General features: G+C 30.8%; 1 protein-coding gene across 1 annotated transcript in view; it reads left to right on the top strand.

The window, feature by feature from the left end:
* LOC117103508 (protogenin-like) overlaps nucleotides 1–21,640 on the top strand; it is a 60,233-nt gene that overhangs the window by 33,122 nt on the left and 5,471 nt on the right. Inside the window, exons 6-13 of the mRNA XM_033244063.1 lie at nucleotides 296–568; nucleotides 1,369–1,509; nucleotides 2,137–2,292; nucleotides 3,298–3,603; nucleotides 4,721–4,903; nucleotides 19,353–19,448; nucleotides 20,865–21,069; nucleotides 21,491–21,494. Of these exons, the coding sequence (XP_033099954.1) occupies nucleotides 296–568; nucleotides 1,369–1,509; nucleotides 2,137–2,292; nucleotides 3,298–3,603; nucleotides 4,721–4,903; nucleotides 19,353–19,448; nucleotides 20,865–21,069; nucleotides 21,491–21,494 (1,364 nt within the window). The remainder of the gene's footprint in view (nucleotides 1–295; nucleotides 569–1,368; nucleotides 1,510–2,136; nucleotides 2,293–3,297; nucleotides 3,604–4,720; nucleotides 4,904–19,352; nucleotides 19,449–20,864; nucleotides 21,070–21,490; nucleotides 21,495–21,640) is intronic.

Here is a 21,640-nt window from a genome sequence, read left to right as displayed (position 1 = left end):
TTACACGTATATATACTTCTAAAAGTTGTGTATCATGCATAGGAACGTTGACGCCTGCAAGGCTCTGGTTTTTTATCCCTGACAGATTGATAAATCCAGACCATGTTCCTTCTCACCAATTATAAAGACCTGTTTATAATTCTGTAATGACAAATTTTGCAAAAAGCTAGATGCTGAATCTCAGAGTTGTTAAAAATGATTGTTTTTAGCTGCTCCCAACCACTGTTCTGTTAACTACTGTATGTAAGGTGTTGAATAAATGTTATTCTTTTGGTCATTTCTTTTTCAAATTTAGCACCGCCAATTATTGAACAACCACCGGAAGATATCAACAGCATCCTTGGGCGAACAGTACGTCTTAATTGCAGAGCGTTAGGTATTCCAAAACCGACTGTTACATGGTATAAAAATGGCGTACCTATCGCATTGTTTGGAAGATTTGATGCCACGGACCCTGGTCAGCTTGTAATATTATCAACACAGATTAAAGACAGTGGAATCTATCAGTGTTTTGCAGAGAACCAGGTTGGCAGTACACAAGCAGCTACCCTGGTCAGGTTCAAGATTAGTGAGTATATAATTTATATTCATATTAATAATGTACAACAATTAGTATAACACTTAAAGCTGGATTCACACTGAATTCGGAATTTTGGACCGGAAGGCTTTCTTAACTGATTAGAAAATCGAGTCAGCATGTAAGAATAGGGACGCTGACATTAGCGCATTGGAAATGCGGCCTGAATTTCGGTTTGGATCCCATGTGAACGTAGCTTTAATCTACAGTTTCTCTCCTGTGAAACAAAAAGTTAATAACACATTACTTAATATATTTCCTTACCAAATAATACTATTCTTACTCTTTACATATCCTTATGTGTGTCAGCACATTGTAACTAAAACATTTGTAAATCATTTAAATAAATTTGATTTGTTTTTGTTTCTCTTTATGGGTTCTTCAGTCTTTCATTGCTTTTTAATTACGTTATTAATTTTGTAAATGTTTTTAACACATTAAAATATTTTATATGCATTCATTGGTTTTATGAGTAAGTACAAGAGCTTCTTTGTAAAGTAGTGATATAGTAGTCATTGCTAATATCCTGAAACAAAACCTCAAATTATTGTCTTTGTGATTGGGTGTAGGTCATTTGCAGGAATCAACTTAATAATTTGCCAAAGTTATGAGTAAAAGTACTGTATTACAGCTTCTCTGTACAAAAATAATACTGCAACATCCTTATGTTAATTACTCAGTTTAACATTTAGTGACAGTACGCTGGTTTTGGGATGGCCAAGCTTCATATACTGTCATTGAATACACAATACATTATTACAATATATGTTGCATTGTTTATGATTTGTTAGAGCCTGGACGTCCACTACCTCCTTATGACGTGCAAGTGGTACCAAGTGACCCGCACAAATTTCTAGTGACCTGGAAGCGTTCATCTGTCCAAGTTGCTGGAGACTTTATGGACTACATCATTCATTACCAAAAGACACATGGTGAGGGAGTATGACCTACTGTACAAGGTCTAAAAAAGTTTATTGAAGTATTAGAAATAACTAATGTAAATATTATTGAAAAGGTGAAGGTGGAAAATAACCTGAGTCACATCATGTCCAATAAGCTGCCAAGAGGTGCACTTTTGTCCGTCCACAATGACCTGGGTTGAATGGACCAGTACACTGGGGAAACCCCTACTCATCTTGAAGGATGTGCTGGGTTTTTTAAAGTGCACACAAGCCAATTGTATACACTGGGACTACAGTTTAGAGACCTTATTTGAGAAAGACTTGTTGCACCACCAGAACCATAGGCGAGCCTGCTGTTCGAACCAGCTCCAATATTATGGCTGTAGGTTGCAGCGCCCCTGTTTTGACCACTCAGCCATTCGTCTTTGCCAAAATTGTTCGGATAATAATAATTGAAGAGAATTACGTAATAATTTTTTTTGTATGGACCAAATAGATTTTAATAGGCCTATATTGTAATTAAAACATATTTAATAATTGTTTAAATAAAGTGATATATTTTTATTTGCTTATTATAATAAACATATATGACATCCATTATTAAACTGTTTTTGATTTATTGATTGTATTTTATTTTATTACCATGTTTCTTTGTAGAGGGGAAGCATCTGACAGAAATAGCAAAGTTACCAACTTCTCATGTTCTGGACAAACTTAGTCCATTTACCAATTATACAATCTATATCTCAGTATTCAATTCAAAAGGTAGCAGTGATCCATCTGAGTACATCTATGCTCTAACCCTACCAGATAGTAAGTAATCAGTTTATTGTGTTTAACACCATTCAAATGCTTTGTCTTAAAGGTATTCACGTAGTAAGCTAATATTATATGTGGTGGAAATCTTATATGAGCCAATAATTTGTTATTTAATTATTTTTATAATGTAAAATATATATAAATTTAATAATGATAGTATATTATTATAATGTTCAGTATTTGTTATCATCTTTGAATTGAATATTAAAGCAAAAACAAATATTTTGTGGGAACATTTAGCTGAAAAAACCTTGTGTAAAAGATAGAAAATTTAGTTGTAGAAATTCAAACCCAAATTTTTTGAATGTTCAAATAATGATTTTCTTATTTTGAAATAATAGCTATTTTCTTTCTAATTTGTAAATATATCTAAATAATGAATTCTTTTTATAGTTTTTAATTTGATATTTATGTGCAATCTATTGAATCTGTGAATTTTAATTAGTAAATATATTTAGGTAATGAATTAATATTAATAATCTCTTAATAATTATCCTAACAAATTGTTAAGTAAGGATCTTAAGAATTGTATAGAACATTTAATAATCATTGTTATAGTGTAGGACTTACTAGTTGATTTACAGTATATGTCACGATTTCATTCATGTTATTTTGGCATATATTTGGTTTAATTGCAAGAATTTAATGGCTGGACTTCCTTCTTATATAATGCTTTGTGGAATTATGATTATGTAATGACTTAATTCTATTGTTAACTTATTAATATCAGTTTTTCTTATTTTAATGGCTTTTTATTTGTTTGTCTTTCTATATGTTTCTTGTTTATTGTATTTTGATTATAAGCTCACAGGTTTGCCCTTTGGGATTGATGCAAGTCTGTTTTTTTTTATACTGCAATAAATAGATAAATAAAAAAAATAAATAATTTTTATTTTTTCTTTAATTATTTTCATAGTTTTGACTATTTTAATGTTAAATTATAGTTTGACAGTATTTTTTTTCAAAGCTTTGTGTGCATAATTATTTTTATTTCAACAGAGCCAACCAATGTGGTAACATTTTCATTAGCAAGTAACGCTATTGGCAGCCTTGATGTTAAATGGCAGAAGATGGCACTGGAGTATGCGAACGGCAACATCATCCGTTACAACATCCAGTATAGGCTGTACGGCAACAAAACATCCAACGAGGTCATAGTGAACGGCAACAAAAACAGAACAGTCATTAATAGCTTGCGACCTGGATGGGAATATGAAGTACGTATGTCAGCGGCCACTGTCGTTGGCAACGGGCCATGGTCAGGATGGACGAAACAGAGAACTCTCATGTCAGGCGCCAGCTCTGGTGAGTTCATCTCTGGTGATTGATGGACTGACCGTTCTTTACTTGGGGGCTCAATTAATTAATTCGCTGAAATTCTAAGAATCGAGGTGTTTAATTTCCTGAAAAGCGTTTTAATGAGAAAGTAGAAAAGTAGTAAGGCTATTTAGATGACACAAACCTTGGACAAAAACTCAGACCATCTAATATTTTAACCACAGAATATCAGGAGATATTGAACACAATTAAACCATAAAAAATAAACACCAAACATTTATTTATAATGGTATTTTTTTTAATAGTTGATACAAAACATTCCTAATTTAGAAAAACTGATTACAAGAAAATATTGATACAAGACAGATTAAATAATTTAGTTTTCACTAATACACTACACTAAAATTTGTTAAATTGATTGCTGGACAATGTAAGGGTCTATGTAAATAATACAGGAATAAATTACACATCTGAAATGTCAGATTTGTTTGCTTGCATATCTGTGTATAAAGTATGCTACTGTCAACTCTTCGGGAATCGCTTGGAGCTGATTTGGTCATTGGGGCCCAGGTTAAATTTATGTTTTGTTTTACCTTCCTGTACAGGTAGCCTCTGATTTTTTGAGGTACAGTACCTTGCAACAAATTAAAATTTACAAAAAAACCCCCCAAAAACACTTAATTCAGATACTAAAAATTAAATCATTATTTTTGTATTCATAAATTAAATCTGTCAGAACTCCTTATTCACTTAAGATTACACTTCTGTAACTTTTCCCCCCACATAATGTAAAAGGTTAGGTAATTAGATGTTGATTATGAATTCGACAGCTGGCTAGTTTTATGTATGGTAATGGACTTAAAAAAATTGCAATTTAAATTGTCTTATAAACTCTTTACTGAACCATCCTTAAAAACATCTTATTTTGTGGGTATTGTATCAAGATAATTAAAATACTGTAATAATATTTATTGTGATAAATATATATTTTTTTTTAAAGAAATTTATAATACATCAATCGAAACATGTATCAAGGTGCCAAATATAATATTAGTATTCAATTAATCTCTGATAAGTAAAGAAATTATTATAGCAATTATTGAATGATTAATAATTGATTATAATAAGTATTGTTTCCTTTCAGGTGATATTACCGCCCCAGATATGAAAACGACATTTGTTAATCAGTCTACAATCTTAGTAGAGTGGAAGCCTGTTGAAGGTGCCATTGTGGGTTATAAGATCTCTTACTACAGTGTGGATGGGGTGCGGGCAGGCCCAATACTCATCAAAGCCAATACAACAAAGTATATCATAACAGATCTACGTAAGTTGTAATATTTTGGTTTTTTTTAACCTACCTTTATCCTTTGCTTATGCTGATGCCTTTATTTCTTTTTTAAGTTCCCCAGAAAATAACAATCTATTGAAGGTCTGATCTGTTCATATGGAAGCAGTGAGACTCTGAATCTGTCTTCCAAATAGCTTACAGGTCTCAGTGATAAGTCTGCTACATTCCATTATGAAATGCCTAGTACTTTTGTAATCCTCCCTGTACAGTAGTTTGATAGATTGTATTTTATTTGCATTGAGAAAAGGTACCCAGGATGGTTTTCTTTATTTTATTTGTTTAGTTTAAATGGTAATAGATTTTGAATAATCTTATAAACTCGTTACTGAAACTTCCTTAAACATTATTATTCACACACTGTAGGCCTACCCCAAGTCTAATGAAGTGTCACCCTGGCCCAACCAAACAATCGCCCACCCACCTAACGCTTGACTTGAACCACCCCAATCATGAGCCTAGCTAGATCTTGATCTAAGGGTTGACCTTAGCCAAGCAAAACCATGACCCACACTAAATATATTTTTGTTATTCTACCACCAGTGGAAAAGTTGGATAAATAAATAAGCTTAGTCAAACCGTGATCCAATGTTTGACATAGCCCAAGCAAAATTGAGCTATAGTCAAACGGTGATTGAAGGGCTCGTCAGGCCCAAGCCAAACTATAGCATTAGTCAAAACCCAGTTACGAATATTAATTTTTTGTCAAATTACTAGCCTAGTCAGATGGTGAATTAGAGTTGATTTGACCCCAGAGAAAATTATGGACCTGCTGGTTGTTAATTCTAATCTTAGTATTGATCTGACCCAAACCAAACCCTATTGAAATACTCTTGAATAAATAAATAGTCAAACTGGGAGCCAAGGCCTGACTTGACCAAAGCTCAACCATGGAAACCTACTTTGCCAAACCCTGATCTAAGGTTTTTTGAACTGACCAGGTCAAATGAAAAAACTAAGGAAAAACCAAGCCCTATGCTAAGGTTGACCTCACAATTGATGTTAAAATGATTCTACACCTACAGTGTGCAGGTCATTCTGCACAATATAAACACTGTAGCATTTATTGTGCGTATATTTTCAGTAGAATAATAGTTCAATTTATTAATGACAAATTGCCACCTGTCAAGATAAGATTGAAATGCTAATACTTGTGTGGAATACCGTAGATTGATGTGTACTGATGATTTACATAGCATGATTTTGCAGTGCTAATTTGTTCTGACAGTTAACTAATAATATGTATTAATATGTAATCTCACATCAGCGTTCTGACATGGTTTTTTTACGTTAGATATTTATATAATATTTTATACAATATATAATATATAATATTTCATAAATAAATAAAAGGCTACTGTTACGTTTGTAAATTATTAATTTTATTTAATTTTCTATTAATTTTTAACAGTGAGGGTTTCATAAAACAAAAACAAATATAAAATTGATTTCCACTTACTTGTACTCCTTTGCAAGAAAAAAATAATTTGAAGTGTAAAGTGCTAAACATGTTTTGATTTGCTTCTGGTATATCACTTGGCTAGGTGTGAAAATTGTCAACCAATTAAGATTTAATTTAAGGCAATCAGTGGTTTTTAAGCATTTTGCCATCCATTTTTTAGTGTTGGGCCGGGCATGTAAATAACATTAAATAGGGATTGTGATGTCAAGTAATGTCACATTTTAAAGGAATCTGTGTGTAAAGTATTCGTAGGTGTGGCTCAATGTTATGTTATAACTAAAAGATAAATAACAGCTACAGTAGACAAAGGTCTTATCAGTTGCTACCCAGCCTAGTTTAAGAATCTGTATCATGGAAGAATGGTCAGACACATCAAGAACTTTTGCTAAATAATAAACGAACACTTAGCGCACGCCAAGTGTTCATAGTCATTGGTATTCTCGTTATATATTTATATAATTTTTTATTTAATATATACTTTTTATGTGATATAATATTTTATATATTTATATAATTTTTTATATAATATATAAGTTTTTATATAATATATATATTTTATATAATATATAAATTTGTATATAATATATAATATTTTATATAATATAAATTTGTATATAATATATAATATTTTATATATTATATAAAATATATATTATATAAAATATTATATATTATATAAAATATTATATAAATATATAACGTAAAAAACCATGTCATTTTTTTGCTAAATATTAATAAGTGAACAGATGGCGCCTCAAAAATACTTTCATAGATTTACATAAACAGTACCTATGTAGCACTTTTTTTCTGGGGCCACTGTCCCTATATTCCAGTACAGTGTATACTGCTGTACAATAATAATTTGCAAAGTATGTTTGAAAATTGTGTTAAATAAGAACAAAATAAGAACATTTTGAGCTTGAAATCGGCCAAAAAATTAGAACACTGAGTCTGGGCAAAATTTTACTGGTTCTTATAAAAAAAAAAGTGTATATGAATGTCTAAGTACAGTAGTAGAGAGATACTTACAGCAATGTGGTCCTATTTCAAGATATAAAACCATTTACTGCTTAATTTAAAAGTATATTATCATGTTTAATTTTATTTTCAGTTATATTTCTTATCTTTTTCTTGAATACTCCCTGTCCAGTGGTATTAATAATAATATTTTATATAATAATATAATAATAATAAATACTTTATTTCAACACGGATAACTTGATTCACCCAAGGGTATTTTTCATCAAAGCCGTGAAAGGCCATATAAATAAAAGTAGAAAAATTAATATAAACACAAATTTGGCCTTGTACATTTTCTTCATATCTGTTTATAAATGAAACAAAATGAATGCATTTGAGTAGGTTTTAGTTTGTAGTTTCTAGCTATTGAAAATGAATCCATCTGTTCACAGCTTGGTGCTTAAGTATCTTTAATTATGCAGAAACGATTGAAATTGCGGCTGGTTAGAAATCATGCCTTGTTATTATCGTGTTTCTGGAACAGTAAACTTGTGTGTGGGCAGCGCAACCTGCTGACCAGTGTCCATTGTTGATGCCATTGACCTCTGCCTTGACCAGTTTAAACTGGTTCTAATTCCTTGATCACATGCTTTATCTAATAATAGTTTACTGTTCTCATAGATGGTCAAGACCAGATTCACAGTTCATTTTCAGTTTTATGTAATACAGTGTGTTTTTCACAATGGGTTATGAAGAGTAGGGAACTTCATTTGGAAATCAAATTTCTCCCAACTCAAATATGAATTTAGAAATTCAAAATAAAATTCAATAACTATTAAATAGCTCACCATAAATGGCATATTTTGAAATAATAGTACTAATATAACAAATAACAGAGTGTTGTAAGATAATATTGAAGTTATGCAATCATAATTATATAGTTTGCCCTCCAATTCAAGATCCCTTTTGGGACCTGAAAATTTGTGGTGGTCTCAGGGTTGGTCTCCAATTAGAGGGCTAGCTTTGTGTTAAAAGGATGAAGATTGTTTTTTGTGTCTTTGGAAAAGTGGTCTCGATTTAGAGTGGTCTCGGAATTAGAGGGGTCTCGAGATGGAGGGTGCACTGTATCTATAATAATATAATTATATAACAATATGTCATGATTGATGTTGATTTATTTATTAAATTTTTGCTATTTTTTTGGCATTTAAATAGTTGGGAAAAGATTAAAAAATATTTATCTTTGGGACCATTTTATCCTACCTATCATTTGGGACCCTTTTTACTGGGCAATTTTTTCAAGGCCATTTTTACCATACAGATGAGAAGGAAGGTTTTGTATCAGTCAGGGACATATTATATAAGGTGTTTAAATTGCGTGAATATGTATTGGTCAGGGACAAGGGAAGTGGACGGACACTTGCTTTAAGTTGTGGATTACATTCTATGGGAATAGTTACTTGCATTTAATCGGCACAGGAAATGAAATGAGAACATGCAACAATAGGCAGTTTAAAATAAGAAATGGACAGTGATTCCATAATTACTTCTTTGTAAGAACACTAAATGATCTTGCCTGTTGTACTTTATATTTTCATATTTTTAAATTAAATTCTTGTTATTTTGTGTTAGTTCATTAAACTTTGTGCCTCTTTGAGATACCTTACCGATACAAACTACTTTATCTTCCAAACAAGGGGAATTAAATAATTACAGTAGCCTACAGTAATTATGAAAATCTTTTATTTCAGAAATGCAACTAGGTAATTTAGAATAAATTAGGAATACATGGTTGAAGTTTAAAAGTGATTGTGTGTAACAAAACAAATGAGAGAAGATCATTTGACTAAATTCTATTTAATGATGATGTTATGACTTTTATCTCATCATCAAAATATGATTATTTATATAAAAAAAATGTACATAGAATAATAGATAGAATAGTTTATAGTCAATGTGTGCTGATTACTAATAATGGCATGCTTCACTCTGGAGCTAAGTATGTATTCCAAACAAACCGGGTGTTTAATCCAATGAATGACTGAATGAATGTGAAATGCAAGGTCCTTGATAAATGCACTATGTAAAACCATAAGATCAATATTTAAAAAAACATTTTTATTATTAATGTCCTGGGTTCAATTGAAGGTACCCAGGCTATCATCAATACAGAATCTATTTATAAGAACTAGGTATTAACAGTTTAACCTTGTAATTGTGTTTTTGCTTTCCAATCATATACAAGGAAATTAGAAAAAAAACTATTATGAATGTCAACACTGTTTAACTTCTGCCACTTTGGATTTTCTCTTATTAGAAATTCAGTTGGCAACATGACGATTAATAGATAGTAATGGATTAAGTTGTGTGCTTATGAGGAATCTTGTTATGGTTCCAGGAACTGCTCAATTCTACCATGAATATTAACGACCTATAAATATTAATAAGATATGAATATTACATTTTTCATCATTTCATACATAATGTAGTATTAGAGTTTTGTGGTATATTGATAAGTAAATCTTAAATCTATTTTAAGTATGTAAATAACACTCTTTAGGATAAAAATAATTAAATTATTTTTTTTATCATTTTTTGGGGGATCAAAAAATAACTGGTTTATAATTTATGCATTTTTGATATCACTGAATGACCTTTTTAAATTTTGATTAATGAATTTGAATTTTTGTATTTTTGGTATGACTGAATCTTTTGTATATTTTTTGTAAATTCAAAGTATATTTTTATGTGACTGTAATAAAGAGATTTTGAATATTATGTTATAATGTCTGTAGTAGGCAGATTTTTAATCTTTAAATTATATATTTTATGATGAGGACTAAACTAATTTTCATGATGAATAATGTGTTACAAAGCAAAATGAAATAATGAATGTTATGAACCTTCAAATTTAGAAGATTTTAGTCTTTAAAAATAACTGGTTTATAATTGGGGTTTTGACTTGTTTTGGTTATATGGTAAATGTAGTCTGTTGATAACTATAGGCAAGACTCTTTTTATTGCTTGTTTCACGTACAGTACTTATTTCTTTAAAGATTTATCGGAGGAGGGCGGAATAAAAATAAAAATAAAATTTTGTTTTCTTATTTCGCAAATAGTTTTGCCAAATTCATCCAGACGGAGGAGAAAAATGAAAATAAAATTTTATTGGTGAATGTAATATAGGATGGTTAAATGCTTCGAATTTACATATTTAGGAAAAAATATACATATCTTATCTTTAGAGATTTCAAGGCATAGGAGGGCGTAATAAAAAAGAAAGAGTTTTATTTCTTTCCGAAATTTTTACTTTTTCATGGCGGTGGGTATGCTAATTGGCCAAAAATAAAATTTTATTTTTATTCGAAATCATCAATATTTGCAGTCGGCTGGTGCACTAAACAAGGTATAAAAAAAGTCTTGCCTAACATTTCAAAATTGATTAACACATAGCTTACTACTGTATATTGAAAAGCACATTAGGCCCAATAAAAAATTGTATTAGTTTATCACCCTCTCGTACATATCTTCTATGGTATTGAAAAAAATGAAAATAAAAAATTTATGTGAAATAGTTTTTTTTATTGTTTTAGTAAATAGTAGATATTATTTGTATTATCTCAATCTTGTTTTACATTGAATGTAAATGCACCATCAAACAACCCAAAAGTGATATTTGGCTTTAGCAAATTAAAAAATGAAAATAAAAAGCCTCCCTTTCTCATCACTTTTCCAGCCTATATAGGGTGATAAACTAATAAATTTTTTTTTATAGGGCCTTATCCCAGACAAGAACAACTAGTAACTGATTTCATTAAAAGCCGAGAATGAATTTTCATCGAAATTATCTGTCGTGCATAAAATGTTATGTTACTTTAAAAGGGTTCTGTGGTCATTTGGAGTATAACATTGCTTATTGTGAAAATAGTTCTGTTTACCACCCGTGTCCCCCAATCCCACCCCAGTCTATAATTGACCTTCTCAGTGGGTGGTAACCTAAAAGGGCTGCCTGTTCTTAGAACTGTTAAGACAACTACTGTGACTATTTTCTGCTAGTGCATTTCAATTATTGTAAGCTCTTCTCCGATCCAATTGAATTACTAAAATGAAGGTGTTGAAACAGGTCTTGAGGTTTCTGGACTTTCTTCACCATGGCTGCACTTTGGCCACCTGTGCATTTTTTTTCATCTTGTTATCCATCATACTCAAAGACTGACCGCTGGCATTAGTAGGTCATCCAGGCCGCTAGCCTTCCCCCAGCTTGAGAAATAACAGTTTACACAGCAAGCGGTCATACCTTGTGAAAATTGACTTTTAAATAAGTATATGTTATGTGTACGGCTTATATTTCCATCGCTGTTTGAATACTTGTGTAATTTAACTCATCTTGCCCACATTTAGTTGATAATTGGTGAGGATAATTGTGAGGTTTTCATTTGTAGAGGGTAGTTATATATACTGCCACCTAAAATAAAATTTGAAATAAAAATTATCCAAAAGAACTCTTCAAATAAAAGATTGAAAAACAATAATCCTTTTTTAATGATTTACAAACATTTTACAACAAATCCTAAGTTATATTTGCTGGCAGAAATTAAGAGTATTATACAAACAATAGTTGAATGGTATTTTTTGAGGGTGTAAAATGTGAGGAAAATGTTCTCTTATTGAATTGCGTCTCTGATTCTGTTAATGTTTTGATGGTGATATTTAATTTAAATGTTATTAATCTTTAAAGAATGTGGTTAGGGTATTTTGTAGGATAACATTCTTTTCTTTTATTAGAACTACCAACAATTTTGAGGTACTCAGTGTTAAACAAATTCAGTTTAAAATAGTTAATGGCATTGTTAATTGTTTTATTTGAAAAAAAAAAAAACAACTTTTGTTTGTGTTTACGGTCTTAAATATACCTAAACTAAATAGGCGAATATGTTCATGATTCTGGTGTAACAATGAAGGTTATTCAATACTAAATAGAAATGAGATCGTTTTCTAAATAAATATACTTTTGTGTACAGTCTCAGAGTGAGTGAAGCTTATAAAAATAAGTCCTTTGTCCAGTATAGCTGAAGTAGGGCACAAAATTTGCAGGGTGATTTTTCCAGTGTTTTTCAGTTGCTGACTTAAAAGAATATATATAAATTCCAGTTTTGTGTACTTTTATCAGCAGTGTAATATTAAATTACAATAATGGTCACTATTACCAGCTTTTATAGGTTTAGGCCCTATAAAAAATATTATTAGTTTATCACCCTCTATCTGAGCAGGAGAAGTGATGAGGGAGGGAGGCTTTTTTTTTAAATTTTTTATTTTGCTAAAGCCAAATATTACCCTTGGGTTGTTTGCTGGTGCATTGATATTCAAAGTAAAACATGATTTAGATAATGCAAACAATATCTACTAACTATTTAATAAAATAAATGAAAAAAAAAAATAAATAAAATATAAAAAAAATTTTTTTCAGTACCATAGAAGGCATGCACGCGAGGGTGATAAACTAATAATTTTTTTTATTGGGCCTTAGCTACGAATGGCAGCATACATGATTAAGACATGTTACAACACTATAATATTGTATACAATTTGACCATCTGGCAAAATATGCCCAAAGAATATTATTAGTGGTATAATTACATTTTATTGAGAAACCAGTAGTAGTTTATGATTAGCTGGCTAAAGGCCTTGTTAATATTTGGTGATTGCAGCCTGAATTTTAGCGTGATCGACTTTCGCTTATTAATTATTCATTTGGCTGTTTGCCACATTTTCGTACTTGTGTGTATGCATTCTTTTTAGCGAAGCTCAAATATCACCTATTCAAATTCATTTGAATTCAGCTTCTGTCAAGCAATTTGTTTTAATGAGATTTAGCCGTTCTGTTGGATTGGGAATAAAACATTTCGATGATTTTTAAACCGGAAAAACGAAAATCTAAAAATGATAATTAGGATATTATTTTTCCAGTAAATTATATAAAACTTTATTCTATGTTTATTAAGTGTTAATAGCACATGTCCATTTTATTACAAATAGAACATGTAACATAAAAAATTGTTTCATACAGTAGAATACACATTTAATTATCAACAGTTTTATTCAAATAATTTCATCTGGTTTTTGTAATTTCGTCTGTCACCTACCAGGGTATTGTCTTATCCTTTCTGTGTTTTTTCCGTAGTATGTATTTTTGAAGTTTTTTGATGAAATTAATGAAGTGAAACAATTGACATCTGTAATTTACTGACAATTAAAATGTATTTTTTCTTCATTAAATGAATAACTCAAATAAAAAAAAAATAATAAAATAAGAAATATTGTTGAGAAGTTTGAACTACAATAATCTTTTAAATAAGACAACCAAATAGTAGTAGTTTGTAAGAGATTCCCACCTGGATCCCCACTTGCATCTTGCCACTTGACTAGACTGGGGCACTTAGGCAGCCCTAGACTCACTTTATTGTCAGGTTTGGTAGCTACCCTAAACTCAGGGCTGGTCTCTGTTGCCCTAGTTTGAGAACAAGCAAATATTATTTTGCTACTAATTAATCGATTTGCTGAGTTTAATTAGTAGTGTGTGTGTAATTTACAAATTTATGGTAGTTAATTTGACAGTAATTAATGGAAATTAAATCTCTGTCATTATTTGCATTTAATAAGCACATTTAGTACATCAATTAACACCAGCTTGTGATTGATACTTTTGTTGTAAATTAAATAATCCAAGAAATTTTTCAGTAATTTCGTAGGTTGAAATATTTCCACTTTTATGTCAACTATTATAAATTGCTGATTCACTAATTGGTCAAATTATTTTGGCCACAATATTCTCTTGATGTGAGTTTCATTAAAAGTAACTTTCACGGGTGGTTAAGCTTTCGCTGGATTAAAGCCAGAGGCATTCTGTCCCAGTTGTGAAAAAAATCGAACTGGACACAAGTGTTTTTTGGAATTCAACCTTCTACACTCTGTTTAGCAATTAATTGGCTTGGATTAATCACAAACCAATATCAGTGATGCAAGTTAACTAGAAGTAATGTAATACGTACTGACCAATACCACAGGGTCAAGGGTAGCATTGGCGTTGATTACTATATTGATGTAAGTCAAAGGGGGAGGGAAAATATTGGATTTCGACCGGAAATTGGATCAGGAGAGACTATATGCTAGGAGGAAGTGTATGGATTAGAAATTAGTATTGTTAGTACTATTAAGACTTAGTTTAACCCATATGTTATCAAAATATATGATATTACCTCATATTCTGATTGTACTAGTAAACCAACTGCCCAACAACCCCTTGAAACTCACTAGTCATAAACATTGTATTTCATATTAACATTTATGTTTTGTAGAAATTTTACAACCATAAGAATTCTCATAATACTTTCTTTGTGTAAGTAATTATTACGCAGTAGGTTTTCATTTAGGTTTTAATTTGTTCATAATTTTTCCAGTGGAAATATGTTAAATATTCATGAAATTTAATGTACTGTACATACAAGGATACAAGGAAACTTTAAGGTTAAAATTCATTCCAATGGGGGAAATTAAATGGCTATATATATAACAATATGCAAATAATGAATGTTTATGAGTGTATTGTGGTAGAATATTGCATGAGGTGAAAGATTGGATGTTCTATAGTTCAATGAAGCGTAGCCAAGTTGAATAGAGCATCCAATCTTTCACCTCATTAGATATATACCCCATTGAATGAGAACATTCATTATTTGTTTTATAACACACCTACTTAGATCCTTACACTTATTACTATTTATATCATATCAAAACAAAAGCACTGTATTATTAATGTTATGAATACAAGGGCAGTCTTATGCATAGAATTCTTTGATTGCTAGTTTTTATCAAGGTGTGGAAGTGGAGATGGAGCAGGTTCAGAATGGATCAGTATTCATCCTGGTTCGGTTAAGGAGAAAACTTTAAAGGAATTCCTGGACCATGTCCAAGTCTTTGTCACTGGTAATGATATGGATGTGTGTCAGAACAGGTCAAATATCCAGTTTATTCATAATCCAGTCACTTATTACCCATTCCATATCAGTCAGCATTTTTCTTTTGGCTTCCGATTCTTTCCCCCCTTCCCAGGACATAGCATTTGCAAATAGGTTTAGTAATATGAGACATCTTTTATATTCTCGAGATGGATATATTTAATATTTTCTTCTGTTGCGCTGATAAATTGACCAATCTGCAAATCAAGGTGGAATTAGGAAAGAGGAAGTTTAAGTGGAGATGGTTTAATCATCAAGTGGTAAAAGATATTCTTAGAATAAAGAATCTGTTACTTTCACTGTATTTAGTACAGATTATATCAATATTCTGACAAGATATTGAGAATATGTAATGTAATATTAATTACATTTTTATAGTACAATAAATAAAATATTTATGATATCATGTATAAATACATTATGTGTTAACAATGGAAGTTTCATATATAATATTTAAGCACAAGGTACTAAATATTTTAGTGTATCTCATTTTGGCTGAATATGGCAGAAAAGTATAAATATAGATTGCAGTATGTATAGTATGTCGGTAGAAGAAGTGGAATGCGGCTTGCAGTGGTCAATGATCCTGGATCATGCAGAGTGTGCCTGTTACTCTTAATTGTTCTCTCCATCCACATTGGCCTATGTGTGATCAATTTTACCATGTTGCGTGCTGAAAACGAATTTGTACTGTTTATAGCAACCTGCATAAACGAAGTATTTCTGGTTAAAATTTGGAACCATGTGGTGCTACTGTACTGAGTTGGTGTAGTCATTTATTTAATATAAAGATTATATGGTCCACTGTACTCTCATGTCCCTGCTGACTGTAGGGTCAATACTCCAGCCACTTACATGGGTCACAATTGACCAATCATCTTAATTTGCAACTTCCTGTTTATTCAGCTGCCCATGTTGATAAATTATTCAAACAAAAAAGTTTGCTCCAACATCAGGAACTGAAGCAATCAGACTTTTACAATTCAATATAAATGAAAGACTTCTAATTTGATAATTTATAAATATAAATGAAAGAATTTTACCCAATAACTCTTATAATATTATTTATGTATTTATTAACAGTCATGGAATTAAATATTTTCCCAGAATGGGGAAAGTCAGCAAAATATTTTTATCAGTAATCCTTTAAGATACCTTCATAGCCCAGGGCAGCGCTATTTGTTCTCTCCTGGGCTATGGCAGTTGGTCTTTTCTTTTTCTTCTTTGCTTTTTTTTTTTCAATGTTTGTTTTTTTGAAGAATGTTTTGAAATGTTTTTATACTTGTTTGCCCAAACTATTATAAAATAAATAAATAGTTAATTTTAATTGACAATTAAAATATTACAAAAATGTGTTAGTCTGTTATAGAATAATATAAGAAATGACAACAGCTCTTTTAAGACTATCTTGTATACAATTTATTCTATAGCCTTTGTCCACACAGCATACTTCATCAAACAACAAAAATACAGTAATACTAAAAGGAGAGTATCTGGGGTTTTTGTTTTTTGGAGTTTAATGTGTTTTTTTTTTTTTTCTTTGTGCAAATGGTTACAAAAGGTTTTAAAAATATTTCTTATTTAAAATTGGCTAAATATAAGTGTTAACATAGCTTTTATAAATGGTATTATATTTGAAATTTGGTTGGTTTAAAATTCAGTATATTTTGTTGGAAAAAATATGCAGTGTAAATTTCACCAATAACAATTGAAAGAAAAGATGTTAATCAACATTGTTGATTTTCATTTTTATAAACTACAGTAACTACTGTATGTCATATTGAGTAAACACAAGAATAATCTTAATCATTTTATTTTGAAAGTTATTTTTTATATTTTACTGAAGCATGATGTTTATTCCTCACTTTCCCAAGTTAAAATAAGTTCAAGGACAATTATTGTAAACTTTAGACAGGTTTTCCAACAATTGCCAGGTATCCCTCTGCTGCATCTAGCATAGGTTTGAGCAGTGTGAAGTTAACCTGGTCACATTGATGAAGATAGAACTATGGTTATTTTGTAAGATTTTGATCTAGAGAGTCAGGATTTTTTGGTTTCATCTCTCATATGGACGGATTCAGGGGATAAATAGCTAGCCACCCCAACTCTTTAAAAAAAAAGTCTTGACTAGGGCAAGTCCTCAGACAAAGTACTAAAAACAAATTAAAATTCTTAAAGTCAGTATACTATACCTTGTAAGAACATTTTGGTGGCTTAAATTTGAACAAATAATTTACAAAACAAAAAATTAAGTAGGACAATGGCCTCGTTTGTCCCAGCCATGGACTCGCTTTCCTCACACTAGGTCTTGGCTAGGGCAAGTCCTCAAAGTACTGAAGACAAAGTAAAATTCGTAAGTCGGTATACTGTACCTTGTAAGAACATCTATGGTGGCTTAAATTTGAACAATAATTTACAAAACAAATTAAGGGGGAAAATGGCCTCTAATTTAGAGTCAGCCAAATGATTGAATGGTATTCACTTTCACCTTCACACAAGCAATGATTGACCATTGCCTGTTATTGATATAATCATTTGACCTCTTGCGAAGTCAAATAATAATATTCACACATTGAGATTAATAATCCAAATTCAAATTGTTATATTAATCGCTGTTTGCCATTGGGTATTGGTCTTTTGTAGGGAGAGCCATGCTGTCCTCATGCTATTTATTAACCAGTCAAAAGCATTACAGTATACAACATGAACTTAAGTAAGGTCACATATAGGTTAACATGGCTACCAGTGGTAATGATGTAAATGATAAGATCAGAGAGAGATTACTACAGATATCACAATTTGCAATTGGTGTGGCTTGTGGTGACATTCCTAGGGGGTCTCTAATATTATCACTTGGAATAATTGTCAGGTAGTGCTGTACTTCACAAGGTGTGACAGATATACTGTATATAAACAATGATGTCAGAATTTACTTCTCCAATCAGGACATTACCAGGACAATAAACTACTAAGGTTAATACTGTAGTAGTAGTGTGGTATTGTACAATATGATGTAGAGGAGGAAGGATGCTAAAAGTTTGCATATATTTTCATGTATTTTGAAAGAACTAATTTATTTATCATTAGGCCCAATAAAAAAAAATTATTAGTTTATCACCCTCGCGTGCATGTCTTTTATGGTACTGAAAAAAAAAAGAAAAAATTTGAAAAAAATGTTTTTTTGAAATTCTATTTATTTATTATTTTCATTTATTATATTAAGTAGTTAGTAGATATTGTTTGCTTTATCTAAATCATGTTTTACTTTGAATATCAATGCACCAGCAAACAACCTAAGGGTGATATTTGGCTTTAGCAAAATAAATAATAATAAAAAAAAAAAAGGTGGTCTCCATTATTATGTAATGGTGATCACCATTATTATGTAATGGTGATATTTATGTTAATAGAAATATTTTTTTTTTTTTTTTTTTTAAATTAATAAATTTAAATATTTAATTTATTCCAATTTTTTAATCTGGGAGGTGGCATTAATAATGTTATTGATATTATGTGAAAAAGAAATTATAAAACAACATTTAGAATGATATCAGTTATAATCCTACACTGGATGTAAAAATTATGATTTATTTGCACCATATTTTGTCAAAACAATTTTTTAATCATGTAGGATGTTTTTGTTTTAGTAAATAAGGAAATGCACAATGTATGCAAGACATTCACTTTCCAGTATGTCTGAAACTTCGTAAATATGTACCAAGTTTTGCATATGTTCTTTTTTTAATTTTTTACTCATCAAATCTCACCCTACATCTAGCCTGAAAGAATAATAGCATTATTTGTTAGACAAAAGTATTTTCTACTGGTAAATTGAATAAATGCTGGTAGTCATTTTTTTAAAAGTAATTTTGTTTTAGCAGATGTTTAGATATACTGTAGTTCAAGTTATTTACTGATAGAATATGAACTTAATTTTTACCTAAAAATAGTTGGTACTTTTTAATAAATAGTATATGTGGTGATCTTTCAGGACCTTCAACCACTTGTACTGTGAGTTTGCTAGCCTACAATGAAAATCAAGATGGCAGTAGGACAGTACAGGCCATCACTACACACACAGCATCTGGTAAGCCTTATTGTCAAGGGCCAGCACAAATACTTTCCTGTCTGGCCCTATTTTTATAACTCCCCTAGGTAAATAATTTGTTTGTGGATTTTTGCTCGATTCCAGCACTTTCTCAGTTGGGAAGTAGTGAAAAATTGTGTAAGCTTGTGCTGATAAAGCCATATAAAGTATGAATATTAAAATGGAGGATCAAGAAAATTATATACTGTAGTGTAAATTATAATTTGAACAAATAAAATATTTTAAAATTATTTATTGATATTATCATTAAGAATATAGTTATTGTACTGCTAATTTTTAGTATTATTATGATTTAAATACTGGAATAAGAGTGATAAAATAAAACTATAATATCACTTGTATTAAACACTATTTAAAAGTTGAGCCATTAGGAAATTTAAAAATATCAATTTGGAGAAACAAATTGTTATTAATAAAATAGTAAGATGATGATTAAGACAGTGATTTTCTAATTTAAATAATCAATATTGTTGCTGTTGTTGTTTCTTGAATTTACCAGTATGTGTTTCTGGTTTTTTTTTTCCTGCGCCAAATGGATATTGAATTTCCAATATGTTATGATAGACAATAAACTTTATGTATCTTATCTATCTACCTTATACTGAGAATGCCTGAATTCTAGAAACATCCTATTGTAGTTTAACAGACACTTAATATATCGCTCGCATATTCTTATAAATCCACTGTCATTGTGTTGATGATGCCATACAAAGAATAGTTTAAAAATTAATCATGACAATATTGGTAAGGATTTATATAGTGTAAATAATATTGCCACAGAGTATTAAGGGAGAGATAAATGATTAAATGTGAGCTGTTTGGTTGAGCTTGTTGAGTGGTTGACATTTCCAGACAAAAAAAACTTTGCCAATGGCTTGTCGGTCGTTGGGCAAAGAGTGGCCTGACATAATGAGTGGAACAAATTGAGAAATAAATTGGGTAGCCTAATATAACATTATAATATAATAGTGCATTAGTTTCCTTAACATAAGCCCATCACTTGAAATTAAAATTGGGTGAGATTTAGAGGTAGGCTTTTCAAGAAAATGCAAACAAGTTTGCCTGTGCTCTAATTGCTAGATAAATCTAAGTACCACAGAGACTCTAGCCTGGTTGAAGCCTAGGTGCAGGCCTAGCTAGAATTATGATGCTAAACCTCAATGCAATATAATTCATACTTGTTTCATATACCTTACAATAATTTCTGTCCATAATCTCTGAAGTTAGGAGGAGGGAGGGATGCGGCTTACATCAATAGAGCATTTATAAAAACTACTCAAAAAAATTGAGATGGTCTTGTACCTGTGGTGGGTTTATGCCGAGGAAACTATGGCAATACTAATAATGAGAATGTTAATTAATAATTAAAATTTATGCATTGTGTTTTTTACACAGGGTCACCGTGGGATCCTAGCATCATGCCAACTCCGATACACGTCAATGCAACGGCCATGTCATCGACCTCGGTAATCGTGACTTGGAAATGGCCGTTCACAAACTTAGAAGTGACAAGGTACATCATCATGTATGGAGTCAGTAGCACCCCTAGTTTTGGTATTGGTGATGAGCAATGGCGATTTGCTTATTTCATACCCACGAGGTAAGAAGAGTGATAGCAATTTAGGTTAAAAAATTCCTACCTAGTTTTGTTTTTATGATTCTTGGAGATAAGCCAAAATGTTATGTTATCTTATTGCAGGGGTGGGCATTAAACTGGGTTGGAGGGTGAAGGTGACTTTTAATTTAACACTGATGGTCACATCCAAACTTTGACATTTCCAGACAAAAACCTGCATGCACTGCTTTTATATCACTTTATACTCAGTTTAAAATTACTAATGATGTTTGGCCTCGCACAGTTTGGACATTTAACAAAATTATCGTCAATTTTTTCACGAAGCCTACAGGCCACATTTAACTTACCTGTGCCTTATAGTTGTTTGGCTTCTACCTAGGCTAGCTTTGATCACATTATGACATTTTCGTCACATCTATGATTTACTCCCTTTTGTTTTATAAAGCCTGATATACTTCCTACAAGATTTCCTACCTAATGTTTTTATACTAATATCCTATACCAAGTCTCTGTGTATATATACCTTTATTCGGCTCTTAGGGGGAAACTCTTTTGTCTATGATTTCGCCTTAACGTCGCTTTAGTTTCCCCTTAG

Source organism: Anneissia japonica, unplaced genomic scaffold (genome assembly GCF_011630105.1).
Source record: "Anneissia japonica isolate Jap-2015-1 unplaced genomic scaffold, ASM1163010v1 scaffold288005_len623695_cov211, whole genome shotgun sequence".
NCBI classification, from domain to species: domain Eukaryota; kingdom Metazoa; phylum Echinodermata; class Crinoidea; order Comatulida; family Comatulidae; genus Anneissia; species Anneissia japonica.
The sequence above is the reverse complement of the archived record's forward strand: the minus strand, read 5'-3'. Positions and strand labels throughout refer to the sequence as shown.